The sequence below is a fragment of the Salmo salar genome, chromosome ssa01, assembly GCF_905237065.1.
Source record: "Salmo salar chromosome ssa01, Ssal_v3.1, whole genome shotgun sequence".
NCBI classification, from domain to species: domain Eukaryota; kingdom Metazoa; phylum Chordata; class Actinopteri; order Salmoniformes; family Salmonidae; genus Salmo; species Salmo salar.
The window spans coordinates 52,260,873-52,277,977 of record NC_059442.1 but is presented as its reverse complement, the minus strand read 5'-3'; the positions used below and the strand labels follow the sequence as shown (position 1 = coordinate 52,277,977).

The following is a 17,105-nucleotide window of genomic DNA, read 5'->3' as shown; positions in this document are numbered from 1 at the left end:
ACAAAAAAAGTCACAATAAAATCAATTTCAATCCCACTTTGTAACACAACAAAATGTGAAAAAATCCAAGGGGGGTGAATACTTATGATACCCACTGTATCAAAACAAGAATTATTCAAATTGAGGGTAACCTAACCTCAAGTGTGTGAATTGTTTAATTTTGCTGCACAATAAAAAAAAAATGAAAATACCCATTTGTACTCACAAAAGGCTCAATTTATTTAAAATACATTATGTATGTTGTGATAAATATAACAAATTGGAAGAGCTCATCAACAAAACTAAGGGTAGACCCTAATTAAAAACACAAACATAAACATAACATTGTTACAATATTGTGCTGCATCAATCACAGATACTGAGAGCAGAGTAGAATATGAATTGGACTGTAGAGTTCTGTTCATTTGGACTTCAGTTCTGAGAAAACCAAGTCTCAAAAAGCACTATATGAGTTAGTTAGGACAGTCCCACTCTACAGGATTATTGTATATAGTCAAAGCCACAAGAATCAAATATGGCTTCATGGTAATCCTTTCAGCACTGCATGTGCAACTACGATACTACAGAACACCCAAGCCTGTTACCACTGACGAGAGCCTATTGGAGGAGATGAGGAAATATGACAGCGGAACAGAGTGGAACAACCCTTGTTACAGTAAACATCAAAGTAATAACTACTTTATAAAACAAGTAACCCTAACAATGGTATGCAGCTGTTACAGCGTCAATTCCTGTTTGAAACTGGACTTTTCCTAAGAACATCATTGGTCAACTACTTACATTGATACCAAACAAAGTACAGTACATTCTATCTGAGAAAATGATTATATTGGAAGTATCAGCTGTTTCTGTGCATCACATACTGTAAGCCTGATAAATGGCTGTGTATTCTTATGTATGTTCAGATACACTAGGAGGTATTTAGCTTCACTTACAGTTGCAAACAATTATACTGATACACTAAAGTAGCTGAATGTCAGGTTTCATTATCAGTAGAGATATCCTTAATCATACAGTCAATATAACTTAATCAAGCTTTGCAACAGGGAACAAGTGTAATGCAGTACTGGCCCCAAACACATTTTTGGATGGGGGAATCAATTCTTATCCTATTATGTCAATATGGGGCAAATTTCTGGCGGTCAGATTTTTTCATGCCAGCAGTAGGAACTTTAGTGGTGTAAGGGGATAGACCTTGTGGAAGGCCTGAGCCAGCTGCTGGGTGCATAGCCAGCATAGGGAGCGTTTTCATGCCAAGTAGACTGGAAACGGGGACAGCATAGTGCTGGGTGGGGATAGACTGTAAGGTGGAGGGGGAGTGCATGTTAATGGTGCCAGGGACTTGGGTAGTGGCAGCCATGACAGCCATAGAGGTTGGTGTGGAGACAGTGGGAACAGACTGAGAGAAGCTCATATTGTTGAGGTCAACAGGTGATGCAGAGGAAGCAGCATGCATGGTGTATTTAGCCATCTCTAAGCTGTAAACAGATACAGGGAAGGTAGTCATTTTTTGGAGAGGATCGGGTGCGGAGAAAATGGGTAGGATTCAGCAAAGGTGTTAAAGAGAGGCATATCCAAAGAAAGGAGGAAAGAGAATGGGCAAAGCATGGGAGGAGAGTGAGAAATAGGGAAAAAAATAATTAAAGGAAGAATGTTATGTGTTAAAAGCAGAAGTAATGAGACAAAAGGGTTTTCATGCTTCTGTGAGGATGGATCAGTTGATTGTATGTAGACCCCAAGGCACTAAGATTAGATGTAATGCTTTTCCCTAAAACAAAACAATGTCATCCTTCCGTCATGTCAACATTGTTTGTTAGACTATCTTGTCTGTTGTTAGACTATCTTGTCTGTTGTTAGACTATCTTGTCTGTTGTTAGACTATCTTGTCTGTTGTTAGACTATCTTGTCTGTTGTTAGACTATCTTGTCTGTTGTTCTTCTCTAGTGTCAGTTGTGTCTTGTCAGTTGTCTGTCATGTAGTGCATTATTGGTCACAACTCCCAACTGACCTGTTAGAGGTAGTGAGGCAGTTTTACCTGGCATTGATGAGGTAGTGTGCCACATTGATGCTGGTCGGAGAGCCTATGATCGTGACTTGGCGCATGGGCGATCCGTCCGTGGCACTGGCTATCTTAATGTGAGCTCCTGACACCTGGCGAATCTCATTGACCTTGCCGCCGTGTCTGCCAATTATGCAGCCAATAAGCTGAGGGAAAGATTGGAAAGTGAAAATGAAAAGATGTGTCATGCATGTTGCTCATGCATTATCAGTCCAATTAAAACATCTGCATCGTCCATAATGTTATCTCCCCAGTTGGAACATCTGACACTTTCCTTGCCAATTTGTACATCTGACAATTTTATTTCTCTCAGTTTGGAAACATGTCTACCTAAAGATAAGAATAGAACATAATGTAGAGAGATAGCATTCCGTTGGCTTACATTTCGGGAAAACAACCATTTCAGCTGTCATTCTCATTTTAGAGCTGCGAAACCGGTGCCTAAAAGAATGTCATCTATATGATGTACATTGTATGATGCTGATGAGACTGAGCAAAACTTACATCATTGGGTATTGCCAGCTCCTGAGAACTTGTGGGGACAGAGGCATCCATTCCTGCAGAGTAGGACATAGCATGGTAACGACAGTGCTACAGCATTTCCATATGCACTGAATATAATGGCATCACATTCATAGGCTCTCTAACTATTTGGCAACTGTAAACAATTCAGGTCACATTGCATGCACATCTAACATGAAACTATAACATGATACCACAAAAGAGCAAAGTTCCTTAATGCATTATTTATAGACCTTAGCATTACAATCTGGGAATTTTTCATTTGAAATGCATAATTTTTTTGTTGCAATACCCTGTTAGGCAATTGTGATAATTCAATCATTCTTCCTGTTTGAATGTTGTGTTATTTCAATTTGCTGCTTGTTTGTTGTGGGGTAGAATACATGGGGTGGTATAGGTCAGGATTGGTATGGAGGATGTAAGAAATAGAGGAGAATCATTGCCAAGGTCAAGGAGAGGGGTCTGTAAGATGTGGGCTACCACTTCATATAGAAATGGCTCTCTTTTCAGACATACAGTAGAACTTAACCATGTAAAATAATGGAAAGAAGATGTGCTCCTTCCAAAAGAAGAAGAGGGTTTTTGATTGGTATGATGAGCACAGGAGGACAGAAAGTGGAAGAAAGAGGACAAAGAGAGAGGGATAGATGGACTTCCCCAGGGAGCCTTGGGTACGTACCAGGGAAGGTAGGGTTGCTCTGCCCAAGGGAAGGGAGGGGGATATGCTGCATAGCCAACTGGTGAAGCTTGGTCAACTGCAGGGTAGGAAGGAAGTTAGAACTAACCAATCAAACTGGATTATTTCAGAGGAGATGACAGCTATGGCTACAATACAGAACCAATCTGAAGTTCAAACACAGAGCTCAAAGTGTGTGTTCATTTGGTGAAGAATATGACGTTTGTCATCAGAATCATGCTGGCTTGTCATGGAAGTGATTTGATTTGTCATTATTACATGTGGTATTTCTATGAGCAAGAAGGGCCAAGTCATCATTAGTTTTGCTTTATGGTCCCCGTCTTTGCTGACACTCTTTTGAAACAAAGCAAGCTGCTATGTTAGTGTTAGTAAAGACTACAGTACAGGCAAGTACTAGTGTTTCATCCTTGCTAGTGGGTGCACTGAGGGCATAGTGTTGGCTTGGAAGGCGGCGGTGGTGGTGGTGGTGGGCAGGAGTGGGTCATTGGGGTGGGTGTTATTGGATCAGACAAATACACTTACATCTTGATGTGGAAAAGCATACTGTCCTTGAATTGTGAAGGCCTGAAAAAAATGGGATACAATATCGATTGGGTTACTATAACTGTTTGAACATTTTGACGCTTGTCCTTTTTTGATTATTTTCAAAATAGTTGCAACACATGAGAATTGAATGTAGCTTCTATGCTGCTTTATTCACATCCCCAAAATCTGTAAAAACCGTTAAAAAATGTCCCATGCTTTTATCTACTACCTCCATGGTTCGATACACCTAATTTATTCTAAAGGTAATCCATTCGTTCTTTTTAAACTGTGAAAGGTCACAATGGATTTTGCTACATGTAAGATGAGAGCGCATAATGCACAATGTTACACGACAAAGTTAGAGGTTTAAGCGTCATATTTGTCTAGCATTGATGCACATCAGCACGTTGCCATTATTTGTAAAGGGAAGATGGGCTTACTAACAGCTGTGTACTTCTATGACAGCTCTGACCAGAGGCAATAAATGTTTCAGTCAACTGGCTGTAGCAGCAATTTCTCCTCATCTGGCCACTCACAATCTACAAATAGTGGTGAGATATCTTTATATGCAGATTCTTCCCTCTAGTGGTGAAAGATGCTCTGGTTGATGTTTGGCTTGTGCATTGTGTTTCACTTCAGAATTACATTTCATTACTCTGAATTGAAAAAGGCCAGGAAAATGCAGAATCTGCATTTTAATTGGAAAAACAGGAAATGCAATGAATTTCCATGAAATTCCAAGAATGAGGGCCTCCCAAGTGGCGCAGTGGTCTAAGGCACTGCATCGCAGTGCTCGCTGTTCCACTAGAGGTTCTGGGTTCAAGTCCAGGCCGTGACCTTGAGACCTAGGGGGCGGCGCACAATTGGCCCAGTGTCGTTAGGGGAGGGTTTGGCCAACAGGGATGTCCTTGTCCCATTGTGCACTAGCGACTCCTGGCCGGGCGGTGTTTCCTCTGACACATTGGTGGCTTCTGGGTTAAGTGGGCATTGTGCCAAGAAGCAGTACTTGGGTTGTGTTTCGGAGGATGCACAGCTCTCGACCTTCACCTCTCCCGAGTCTGTACAGGAGTTGCAGCGATGAGACAAGACTGTAACTACCAATTGGATACCATGAAATAGGGGGTACAAAAAAATGTGTAATTCCTAGAATGAGTGGAATGATTGTTGCCAAGTTTGCATTGTTATTAACATATTTAATTACAAGCAGGTATAACAGGTTAATTTTCAAGGAATTCAAGGACACAGACATGGTGGCTTTTTAGCAAAGTGGTCGACAATGTCCTGAACATAACATCACCCTTAGAAAGATATTTGATCACATACATTTACAATTTTACATTTTCGTCATTCAGCAGACACTCTTAGTCAGAGCAACTTACAAGTTAGTGCAATTATCTTATTAAGATAGCTAAGTGGGACAACCACATATATCAGTCATAGTAAGTAAATTTTTCCTCAACAAAGTAGCTATCAGCAAAGTCAAGTGCGAGTGTTAGTTCAGGAAAGGCAAAAATATATATATTTTTTCATTTTTATTATTTTAATTTTATTCTGTATTTAGTTATTTGGGGGGAGGGGGTGAGGAGGGGTCCGATGGGGGGGTGCTGTGGGATTATTTAAGATACTCTTTGAAGAGGTAGGGTTTCAGATGTTTTTGGAAGGAGGAGGCTGGTTCCACCATTGGGGTGCAAGGACAGAGAAGGACACTTGCCATCACTTGCCAATCATCAGTGCCAAAGGGCTGATGTGTGTGTGTGTTTTTTTTTTTACCTTACTGTTTTGTATTAAAGTGTCACATTTGTATATGCAAAAATGGTACTCACTTGTGAGGCATGTTGTTGTTGTTGAAATACTGGATGGCCGGCTCCAGGCATGGTCTTGGGGCGATATGGGATTGTTGCTCCTTTGGGCGGTGACTGAAGACACAAATAAAACAACAAACAACAATGGCTGATTGGACAAACACATCACTACCAAACAACAGGTTTGATTTTTTTTATGAACCTTTATTTAACTAGGCAAGCCAGTTAAGAACAAATTCTTATTTACAATGACGGCCTACCCCGGCCAAACCCTCCCCTAACCCGGACGACGCTGAGCCAACTGTGTGCGCCACCCTATGGGGAAGGTAGTGAGATTGCATTGTTTCTTAGATTACTTTGATATCAATTGGTCTGATATGTCTGTAGCCTCCATTATTATGGTGTGAACCTGAGTTAAATACCATCATTATGGAGCCTATAGCCATTTCAGGTCTGACCAAACAGCTAATTGGATGTTATAATAATGTTAATTGTGTTGGCATGATTACCTCCAGCATGACAGAGCAGATGTGTCTGACACACTGCGTGATGGCCTGAGGAGTGCCTGAGATAGTGACAGCTCTCTCAGTGGATTCCGGCAGCATGTCCCCTGCCACCTGCACCTGAGCACCTGTGGTCTTAACATAACATACAATAGGAGTCCATTACAGAGATAGGTGAATTACTTGTCAAAAGATTCCATAGGCCATTAGATCATATATTATGAATACATCACAAATATACTGTATAATTGTTCAATGTCTGATATTTATATTTGACATGCACAACGTTCATGTTGTACAAATTAGTCTCTTGTGACAGACTGCTGGACAGTGCACACAAGATTTGGTTCTGTGTTCCAAGATTATGTCAACATAAATATTTGACATCCAATTATTCGGAGAGTGCAATCCTTCTCATTGTTCATTTACTGTGTTTACAATGAAGATTCAGCAAACCATTCCTTTGACGCATACATTCTTTTTGAGTGAGCACATTGTTTGGTACTCCACACTTTATCAGTCTCCCTGAATAGTGTCGTGTGGTGCTGTAGCGTCATGGTAATTCGTTTACCTGAGGCTGTTTCATTGGGTGATTGAAAGGTTAGGATGGGATCACCGGATAGGTGCTGTATAAACAACTCCTAAAGTCATGAGTTGGCTATACAGCTCAAACAGATCTGGGAGCAGTCTAAATCAAATGAGCTCCCGCTGGACAAATGTAAATGAGAGATGCTTGAGGCCTAGGTTCTTTTACCTCTCGGATCTCCTTGATCTTGGAGCCTCCTTTCCCTATCAAGGAGCCACATTGACTGCCTGGGAACACAAGGCGGAGTGTCACTGGAGGATGGCTTGTTACAGTGCTGTTTGTCATTGCAGCTGTAATGTCCTGAAATAGAGGTTTAGACAACAGTTTTAAGGTTATCAAAAACTATGGGTCTAATCTCAGAAATTATATCATGAGCTTTTGTACTGTATCATTCATTGAAGTCAATGGAAGTTTTGAGTAAAATGTTGCCCAAGGTGAGGAAATGAGTTACTTTTGTACTTACAAGATGTTAACACACCAGAGTACATGGTACCAGAGTATTTTGTTACCTCCTCAAACTTCTCAGCGATCATAGAGAAAGCTCTGAAGATGCCCTCTGTTGGTCCTGTGATGGTAACAATCCTCTCTGGAGAAGATCCCTCTGAAATGTTGATGCGAGCGCCACTCTGGAAACACTCATAGAGTTTCAGGTGAGTCATGTAAAATACACTTTATTCCAGAAAGCAAGTCATACACTGTATTCCAATTCTATTGACATTTTATTTCCTTTCTATTGAAAAAAAAACGATTTTTTTATAACAGTTGTAAGGATAAGACTTACCTCCTCTCTCATCTTTTTGACGGTTTCCCCTTTCTTTCCAATTATGCTGCCCACTTCCTGTTAATGAGACACCCAAAAATGTAGCGTAAACTTTTCTAAGCCTAAAATCAATAACAATCATAAATAATGTAACGTGATCCGACAATCAGAAAAATGTAAAAGAAGAGGGATATGTTGTAATGATGAGACGTGCGTTTACCTTCCCGTGCATGAGAAGCCGAAACGTGAGGGTAACATTCAGCCCCACCCCTGAGGCCCCATCTTCCTTGTCAGACATATTCACACTTATCAACGGTCTAGACACTCATACAACACTCTGTAGACACAAACAGGGAACCAATTCACATGAAACTGGCATAATCAATAGATTTTGTTCAGTCGGTCATAACATGAGATAAGAATGCAAAAGCCCTGCACGACCCTTGAAATGTATCCAATATAATACAACTCTAATGGAAGGCTTTCCCAGAATTAATCAGACAATTAATTTGTCATTTTACAATGAAAGAGTTTTCCCTATAATGCCGTTTTCTTTGATTTTGACGTTAAGTTTTTCACCACATATCAACTCAAAAGTGGAATCCAAGCCTCCAGAGTGAAATGTGCCCACATACCGGTAAGCATGCATGGTAACATATTTCTTTATCATTAGCCCGATGATGCAAGGCTGATCATTATCCTGTTTTAGCGGTTGATAGTTGCTACTGGGTAAAATTAGCTTTGCCCTTGGTGTGATGCTCACATGGGACTCCCTCATTAGTTCCAGCTAAACAGAACATGTGTGACTCTTCTTTGATTATACAAAAAGGAACTGCTTGAGTCCTACAGGGCTGGAGATCAAGTGATGTCTGTGTGACCGTCTCTAATATGGCCCTGCCAATAACACACTGTGGGAGAACAATGTCCCACTGTTCGCATGTAACGTTCATCCTATACCCAAAACCACAGAGGAATGTCTCTGAATATAACACAGACAGAAGTAGGACACTCAACATGGACATACATGCTACTTGGTGAGGGTGAATGCAGCGGTCTAAGGCACTGCATCTCAGTACTAGAGGCATCACGACAGACACCCTGGTTCGAATCCACGCTGTATTACAATCGGCCGTGATTGGGATTCCCATAGGGCGGCGCACAATTGTCCCAGCGTCGGCCGGTTTAGCCGGTGTAGGCAGTCAATGTAAATGAGAATTTGTTCTAAACTGGACAGAATAATTTTTTCCACAAACCAAAATTATAGGCTACAACAATGCTCTAAACATAACTGTATTTGTCACTTATGTATCTTACAAAGTGTGGCATGACTCATGCATGACCTTTGACCCCACTCAGATACTTACATAGTTTAATAAGATCTCTATGCATACACCAATGGATGAAGACAACGCTTTGCCGCCATACCAAACCTAAAAAAGGCATGGAAGCAACAAGGATTACACACAAGGATGATCATGAGTAAAATTATGTTTGAGTTTGACAATAACATCCCACTGGGCACAGAGGTCAGTTTAACATCTAGTTCGGATTTACATTTGGTTGAGTTGTCGACTAATGTGAATTCAACGTGAAATCAACAAAAAAATGTAATTGTCATTGGAATTAGGTTAAAAGTTGGGTGAAAAAATATGAAATTCCCTTACGTTGATGACTTTTTGAAAATCAATCAGTTTTCCACATAGATTCAATGACATCACATTCATTTTTGGAGTTGAAATTATGTGGAAACCAGGTTGATTCAACCAATTTTTGCCCAGTGGGATATCATCACATTCACACAGCATATATTTGTTTCATTACAATTGCTTCAATATTCATAATAATTATTCAATAAAATGTGGGTTTTCTTAAGGGTCCTCAACTTCCTGCTTGTGAACAAGGAAAATTGGAGAGCTAGGTCAAACCTGGGTCAATTCCCAGCAAGCAATGCAAAAATCTACACACATTCCCTTGTTGCAAATACCAGACAAAGGGCCATAGCAAAAATAATATACTATCGTTGCAAATAACAATATTAGGAATCCAAAGAGTTGTTGAGCAGCCAGCAGGGTACAGTGCCTTCGGAAAGTATTCAGACTCCTTGACTTTTTCCATATTTTGTTAGGTTACAGCCTTATTCTAAAATGTATTCACTTGTACTTTTCCCTCATCAATCTACACATAATACCCAATAATAACAAAGCAAAAACTGGTTTATAGAAATGTTTGCTAATTTATTCAAAATAAAAAACTGAAATATCACATTTAGATACGTATTCAGAACCTTTACTCAGTACTTTGTTGAAGCACCTTTGGCAGCGATTAAAGCCTTGAGTCTTCTTGGGTATGACGCTACAAGCTTGGCTCACCTGTATTTGGGGAGTTTCTCCCATTCTTCTCTGCAGATCCTCTCAAGCTCTGTCAGGTTGGATGGGGAATGTTGCTGCACAGCTATTTTCAGGTCTCTCCAGAGATGTTTGATCGGGTTCAAGTCCGGGCTCTGGCTGGGCCACTCAAGGACATTCAGAGACTTGTCCCGAAGCCACTTCTGCGTTGTCTTGACTGTGTGCTTAGGGTCGTTGTCCTATTGGAAGGTGAACCTTCGCCCAAGCCTGAGGTCCTGAGCACTCTGGAGCAGGTTTTCATCAAGAATCTTCCTGTACTTTGCTCCGTTCATCTTTGCCTCGATCCTGACTAGTCTCCCAGTCCCTGCCGCTGAAAAACAAAAAACATCCCCACAGCATGATGCTGCCACCATCATCCTTCACCGTAGCGGAGGGTGCCAGGTTTCTGCGAAAGAGTTCAATCTTGGTTTCATCAGACCAGAGAATCTTGTTTCTCATGGTCTGAGAGTCTTTAGGTGCCTTTTGGCAAACTCCAAGCGGGCTGTCATGTGCCTTTTACTGAAGAGTGGCTTCCATCTGGCCACTCTACCATAAAGGCCTAATTGGTGGAGTGCTGCAGAGATCGTTCCCATCTCCACAGAGGAACTCTAGAGCTCTGTCAGAGTGACCATCAGGTTCTTGATCCCCTCCCTGACCAAGGCCCTTCTCCCCCGATTGCTTAGTTTGGCTGGGCAGCCAGCTCTAGGACACGTCTTGGTGGTTCCAAACTTCTTCCATTTAAGAATGATGAAGGCCATTGTGTTCTTGCGAACCTTTAATGCTGCAGACATTATTTGGTACGCTTCTTCAGATCTGTGCCTTGACACAATCCTGTCTCGGAGCTCTGCGAACAATTCCTTCGACCTCATGGCTTGCTCTGACATGCACTGTCAACTGTGGGACCTTATATAGACAGGTGTATGCCTTCCAAATCATGCCCAATCAATTCAATTTACCACAGGTGGACTCCGATCAAGTTGTAGAAGCATCTCAAGTATGATCAATGGAAACAGGATGCACCTGAGTTCAATTTTGAGTCTCAGAGCAAAGGGTCTGAATACTTATGTAAATAAGGTATTTCTGTTTTTTATTTTTTATACATTTGCAAAAAATGCCTAAAAACCTGTTTTCGCTTTGTCATTATGCGGTATTGTGTGTAGATTGCCGAGGAAATTGTGTTATTTAATCCCTTTAGAATAAGGCTGTAACGTATCAAGGGGTCTGAATACCTTCCGAATGCACTGTATATATGGCCTAACAAGAGTGATTCCCTTCTCTGTGTCATTTTAAGGTTCTGTAAATGCATCCAACAAACAGCAACATCCCAGCCTAATCCTATAGGCCATGATTTGTTTGGTTAATGCTTAAGACCCTTCTGACCCATTTCTTTCACCTCTAGCTTGTCAGCACCCACTCAATACTTTAGAACAAAACACTGATGCAAAGCAGCAGCCACAAACATGATTTACAGATGATCTCATATTTCAATCATTCATGCTTTTCCCAAACTACAACAAACACACGTGCAGTGACAACGGGTTTTAATAACAATTTCATCTTCGTGAGCAAAATTCAGTTACACTTCAGTGTTCACATGTACTCTTGACTAACTCTTATCTTGAGCACAAAATCGATAATGAATTTGATCTTTGATACTCATGAAATAGTCATTTCTGGAAGATATTTATCATAAGAAAAGTGACTTTGTTCAGAGACTGTGTTGTGTGCCCGCGCCCTAATTGTGCGTTATAGGGCCTAAATACTGTTCTGTAACATCGGAGTATATTAAAACCTTCCTCTCACATCATGCAACGAGGTTAGGCCAATCTAAGCTTGGGGATAAAATAAATGTTTTCCTGGTGTACAAGGGCATAGAACATTGGCGAACATATTTATACTCAAAACCACCATTTTTGACCTAAAGCCGCACTTTTATATTAGTTTCGTCAATAAAATGCAGTTCTGTACATAAAATGGAACACTGCATGGAATAAAATGGAACAAAACCGGCTCTGACGCTCATCGGATGTGGCAGGGCTTGAAAACTATTACGGACTACAAAGGGAAACCCAGACACAAGCTGCCCAGTGACGCGAGCCTAGCAGACGAGCTAAATGCCTTTTATGCTCACTTCGAGGCAAGCAACACTGAAGCATGCACGAGAGCACCGGCGTTCTGGATGACTGTGTGATAACGCTCTCGGTAGCCGATGTGAACAAAACCTTCTTTTTTGTGTGTGTGTATTTTCACCCCAATTTTGTGGTATCCAATTGGTAGTTACAATCTTATCTCATCGCTGCAACTCCTGAACGGACTCGTGCACTGCGCCCGGCCCGCACAGGAGTCACTAGTACGTGATAGGACAAGGATATCCCTGCCGGCCAAACCCTCCCCTAACCCGGACGATGCTTGGCCGGCTGCTACAGAGCCTGGACTCGAACCCAGAATCTCTAGCAGCACAGCTAGCACTGTGATGCAGTGCCTTAGACCACTGCGCCACTCGGGAGGCCCCCTGAACAAAACCCTTAAACAGGTCAACATTCACAAAGCCGCTGGGCCAGACGGATTACCAGGACATGTACTCAAAGCATGCGTGGACCAACTGTCAAGTGTCTTCACTGACATTTTCAACCTCTCCCTGACCGAGTCTGTAATACCTACATGTTTCAAGCAGACCACCATAGTCCCTGTGCCCAAGAACACAAAGGCAACCTGCCTAAATGACTACAGACCCGTAGCACTCACGTCTGTAGCCATGAAGTGCTTTGAAAGGTTGGTAATGGCTCACATCAACACCATTATCCCAGAAACCCTAGACCCACTCCAATTTGCATACCGCACAAACAGATCCACAGATGATGCAATCTCTATTGCACTCCAGACTGCCCTTTCCCACCTGGACAAAAGGAACACTTATGTGAGAATGCTATTCATTGACTACAGCTCAGCGTTCAACACCATAGTACCCTCAAAGCTCATCACTAAGCTAACGATCCTGGGACTAAACACCTCCCTCTGCAACTGGATCCTGGACTTCCTGACGGGCCGCCCCCAGCTGGTGAGGGTAGGTAGCAACACATCTGCCACGCTGATCCTCAACACTGGAGCTCCCCAGGGGTGCGTGCTCAGTCCCCTCCTGTACTCCCTGTTCACCCATGACTGTATGGCCAGGCACGACTCCAACACCATCATTAAGTTTGCAGACGACACAACAGTGGTAGGCCTGATCACCGACAACGACGAGACAGTCTATAGGGAGGAAGTCAGAGACCTGGCCGGGTGGTGCCAGAATAACAACCTATCCCTCAACGTAACCAAGACTAAGGAGATGATTGTGGACTACAGGAAAAGGAGGACCGAGCACGCCCCAATTCTCATCGACGGGACTGTAGTGGAGCAGGTTGAGAGCTTCAAGTTCCTTGGTGTCCACATCAACAACAAACTAGAATGGTCCAAACACACCAAGACAGTCATGAAGAGGGCATGACAAAGCCTATTCCCCCTCAGGAAACTAAACATTTTCGTCATGGGTCCTGAGATCCTCAATAGGTTCTACAGCTGCAACATTGAGATCACCCTGACTGGTTGCATCACTGCCTGGTACGGCAATTGCTCGGCCCCTGAATGCAAGGCACAACAGAGGGTAGTGCGTACGGCCCAGTACATCACTGGGGCTAAGCTGCCTGCCATCCAGGACCTCTACACCAGGCGGTGTCAGAGGAAGGCCCTAAAAATTGTCAAAGACCCCAGCCACCCCAGTCATAGTCTTCTCTCTACTACCGCATGGAAAGCGGTACCAGAGTGACAAGTCTAGGACAAAAAGGGTTCTCAACAGTTTTTACCCCCAAGCCATTAGACTGCTGAACAATTCATAAAAATTGCCCCCTCTTGTACACTGCTGTTACTCGCTGTTTGTTTGTTACCTATGCATAGTCACTTCGCCCCCACCTACATGTACAGATTACCTCAACTAGCCTGTACTCCTGCACACTGACTTGGTACCGGTGCCACCTGTATATAGCCTCGTTATTGTTACTCTTATTGTGTTACTTTTTATTATTACTTTTTTTATTGTAGCCTACTTGGTAAATATTTTCTTCTTTTTGAACTGCACTGTTGGTTTAACGGCTTTTAAGTAAGCATTTCACGGTAAAGTCTACACTTGTTGTATTCGGCGTATGTGGCAAATAAAGATTGATTTTGATTTGATTTGCATTTAACAATAAGGGTATAGAAACTCAATGACACGGGTAGCTAAGTATGTGTCAACTCAGGGAAGCCGGCTATTGTAAGTCTACATTACAGAACTCAAGATAAGAGGGCAATTTATTTGTAAATCGTTAAAAGAACATGGGATTAAAGTCTACGGTTGAATAAGACTACTGTAGTTTTCTTCTTTGCAATATTATTACCAAGGGAAACATGACGTATTTGAAAGCCTAATCCTCTGTTAGCCCCATTTGTTGAGGGGCCTGTAATGTGACAAGAACTATTAGTATTAAACACTAACCTGCTGTTTTAGTATAAATATTAGTTCCTCTTCCTCGTCTCTCCAGAATGAGTAGTCCTCTAGTTTTACAGTCGTCGTCAAATGTTTAACCCCCTTTGTTGTCAGTTATTGCACAGAGAATCGACAGATGGCTATCAGTGCAACCCTAGACTGGCTGGAGTGAGGTTGGCTTTGCTATTTGTCCATCCCCTAGCTTAGCCCTAGATAAGCCCCTACAGAGGGCAAAATAACCTGCATCTCTCTATTTCAGTGGCACATGAGAGGTGTTGCTCTGTGGAGAGATCCACTAGCTGCTGAGACCTGAGGGCAGGGCAAAGTGGCTCCTCTGCAGGACACTGTCCAGAGAGAGCTATGGTTACAGTGTCTGCATGGGTTATGTTTAGAGAGATATCCATAATGTCTTCATGGGGTGCTTTATCCTTACTCTACCCCTCCCCCACATCAAGCCCTTTACAACCCATAATGAGGCCATAATGGATACAATACAGCCCTTCTGCCCATAGAGCTGCATTCAGCTGAGCCACCAAATTGTGAAGGGAAATTAATCAGCGAAGCATAAGCGGCATATTTAATTACTGCTCACTACATGGAAAGGAGACAATAACGGCCTCTGCGAATCTCTCATGTCACTTGCTTCCAGACCACGTGCTTTGGCCTCCATATATCAAAAATATTATTATTGCATTTCTACATGTGTGTGTACATGACTACATTAATGTGTGTGTGTTTATGCACATTCTTGAATTACATTTCAATTCACTCCTTGAATTGACTGAATAGGAATTTGAATTGTTATGGTTATCACTAAATACATCCTTAATAATAGCAACAGTATTTCATTTTCATTAGCCAGTATTATGTTTTGCTCGCTTATTGTCCCGATTGACAGACTCGGTCCACTTTCAAATGTAAATGATGTTGTATTCCATTTCCTGCATTCTCAGTAACAGATCTATAATTATCTCAGTCATCTTGTCTTGGGAATGCGAGGTAAATCGTTTCGATACAAATGACTACTACTAAAACAGACTGTCACTGTCTGTCAGAGATGCAGTGTGGACTTAGAACTTTGTCAACTCAATACTGCCATTCGACATGTGCAAGTTACAATTCAGGTAGACGCGAAAATGCCACTGCAAGAGGCCATGGAGAAGGAATCGTTGAATTTTAATCAACTGTGTACGTTTGAGAGCTTCGAGGAAGTTTGGAATCATTACGGTTATAAGAGTGTCTTCCAAGACATGATAGAACGGGAGTTCTCAAGGATTAAAGGTACAGTGGGCTACTTTTTGCGTGGGGCTTATGTTAACTTAAGCTGGTTCAATGCAAACCGGTGATGTAACATTGTAACATAGGTCTGCCTACTGTATATGTTATGCAGTACCAAATCTGCCATAAATACATGCATATATAAATACATAAATAAATGCACACAAATACATATTTAAAAAATCATGATTTAAAATAATTAATCCCACATTCTTTCATTTTATTCATTTATATTATTTCTTCATTTATTTATTTATGTATTTCTTCCTCCAACATGATAATGAGGAGGTGTCAAGCAAACATATTTGTGGGTGGTATATAACACCATTGGTTGATCAATGCCACGGTGTGTTGAGCAATGACATTTGCCTGGGCTGCGTTTAAGTATGACAGAACGTATTCAAAGTTGTTTCACATTAGCACCCCCCGAAAAATAATGTGTAGCGCATATAGCTATGTATCAATATGATATGTCACTTTTTGGGGGGGACATTGGAGATAATGTCTATTATATGCTGCTGTGTAAACTCTAAACAGTTGTATTCTGTGGGTGTCACCGAGTAGGCTGATACCTCATTTCATGGAGCCAAGATCCATAGGTAAAGCTGTACATTGCAATATGAACGTTCAATACACAGTAGGTTGACTGGTTAGCTAGTGTGGCTCATTTCACAGTGGTGTCAAAGTCCTGCAATAAGACCTACAACACTAATATTTGTGTTAACTCTTCACAGTTGTGAACGTTTCATGGACCCAAGAGCCATAGACAAGGCTGTACAATGCATACAGTATGCCCCCAATACAATTCTGAAGTCTAATACATCCACAGTGCAATTTCAAATTAACTAATTATTGTATTTTGTTGAATTTATATAACAACATTCCAAACGTTTAATTATTATTCAGCTCAAATATGGCATGAATCCACTATTTGTATCCGTTTGCGTCAGTTTCAATTTTGGACTTTTATTTTGAAGGCAATCCTCAAATTCTACTATTGTGGCTAATCGTTATTGTTGCTAGCTTCACATAGGTGGTGCAAAATCAGTCTAGCAACGCGCTGTGGATGGGTATCATTTGTAGAACGTTCCAACAGGAATCTTCGTAAATAACAAGGTTGCCAACAAACAACGCATACAAAGTTATATAGCGGCGGAATAATGGGCTATTTCATTAAGTTTTCACTCACCACGTTTATTCCGAAAAACGTCTCTGGTAGCCTATGGACAAACATTAAGAATAAGCTATGTGGTGAATTGCTGCCTATTCGGCAGCTAGTTAGCTAGGTGAATTGATCATGCTACTTTGTATGCGTTGTTTGTTGGCAACCTTGTACTTTACAAAGTTTTTGGAACGGATTCCTGTTGGAACGTTCCACAAATTAGACCCACCCACGTGCTGTGACATTGATCAACCAATGGTGTGTTAGATACCACCCACAGAAGTTTGATTGAAACCTCCTCATTATGATATTGGAGGAAGAAATAC

The 17,105-nt window shown here is 41.6% G+C and overlaps 2 protein-coding genes across 4 annotated transcripts in view; one reads left to right on the top strand and one right to left on the bottom strand.

Moving 5' to 3' along the window:
- Window positions 1–194: 194 nt before the first annotated feature.
- zgc:110045 (PCBP_like_KH domain-containing protein) overlaps window positions 195–17,105 on the bottom strand; it is a 19,081-nt gene continuing 2,170 nt past the window's right edge. The window contains exons 1-13 of one of the 3 annotated variants that reach the window (XM_014199724.1): window positions 14,349–14,710; window positions 8,819–8,884; window positions 7,675–7,791; window positions 7,476–7,532; window positions 7,204–7,329; window positions 6,863–6,994; window positions 6,115–6,243; window positions 5,627–5,719; window positions 3,801–3,842; window positions 3,261–3,336; window positions 2,564–2,616; window positions 2,036–2,205; window positions 195–1,478 (exon numbers count right to left, since the gene is read on the bottom strand). In XM_014199724.1, coding sequence (XP_014055199.1) covers window positions 1,118–1,478; window positions 2,036–2,205; window positions 2,564–2,616; window positions 3,261–3,336; window positions 3,801–3,842; window positions 5,627–5,719; window positions 6,115–6,243; window positions 6,863–6,994; window positions 7,204–7,329; window positions 7,476–7,532; window positions 7,675–7,752 — 1,317 coding nt within the window. In that variant the 5' untranslated portion in view covers window positions 7,753–7,791; window positions 8,819–8,884; window positions 14,349–14,710 and the 3' untranslated portion in view covers window positions 195–1,117. Of the gene's footprint in view, window positions 1,479–2,035; window positions 2,206–2,563; window positions 2,617–3,260; window positions 3,337–3,800; window positions 3,843–5,626; window positions 5,720–6,114; window positions 6,244–6,862; window positions 6,995–7,203; window positions 7,330–7,475; window positions 7,533–7,674; window positions 7,792–8,818; window positions 8,885–14,348; window positions 14,711–17,105 lie in introns of those variants that run through there. The other 2 variants (XM_014199753.1, XM_014199733.2) reach the window with 2 other exon arrangements.
- Window positions 15,345–17,105, top strand: part of mocos (molybdenum cofactor sulfurase) — a 14,779-nt gene continuing 13,018 nt past the window's right edge. The window contains exon 1 of the mRNA XM_014199695.2: window positions 15,345–15,620. Within this exon, the coding sequence (XP_014055170.2) occupies window positions 15,476–15,620 (145 nt within the window). The 5' untranslated portion in view covers window positions 15,345–15,475. The remainder of the gene's footprint in view (window positions 15,621–17,105) is intronic.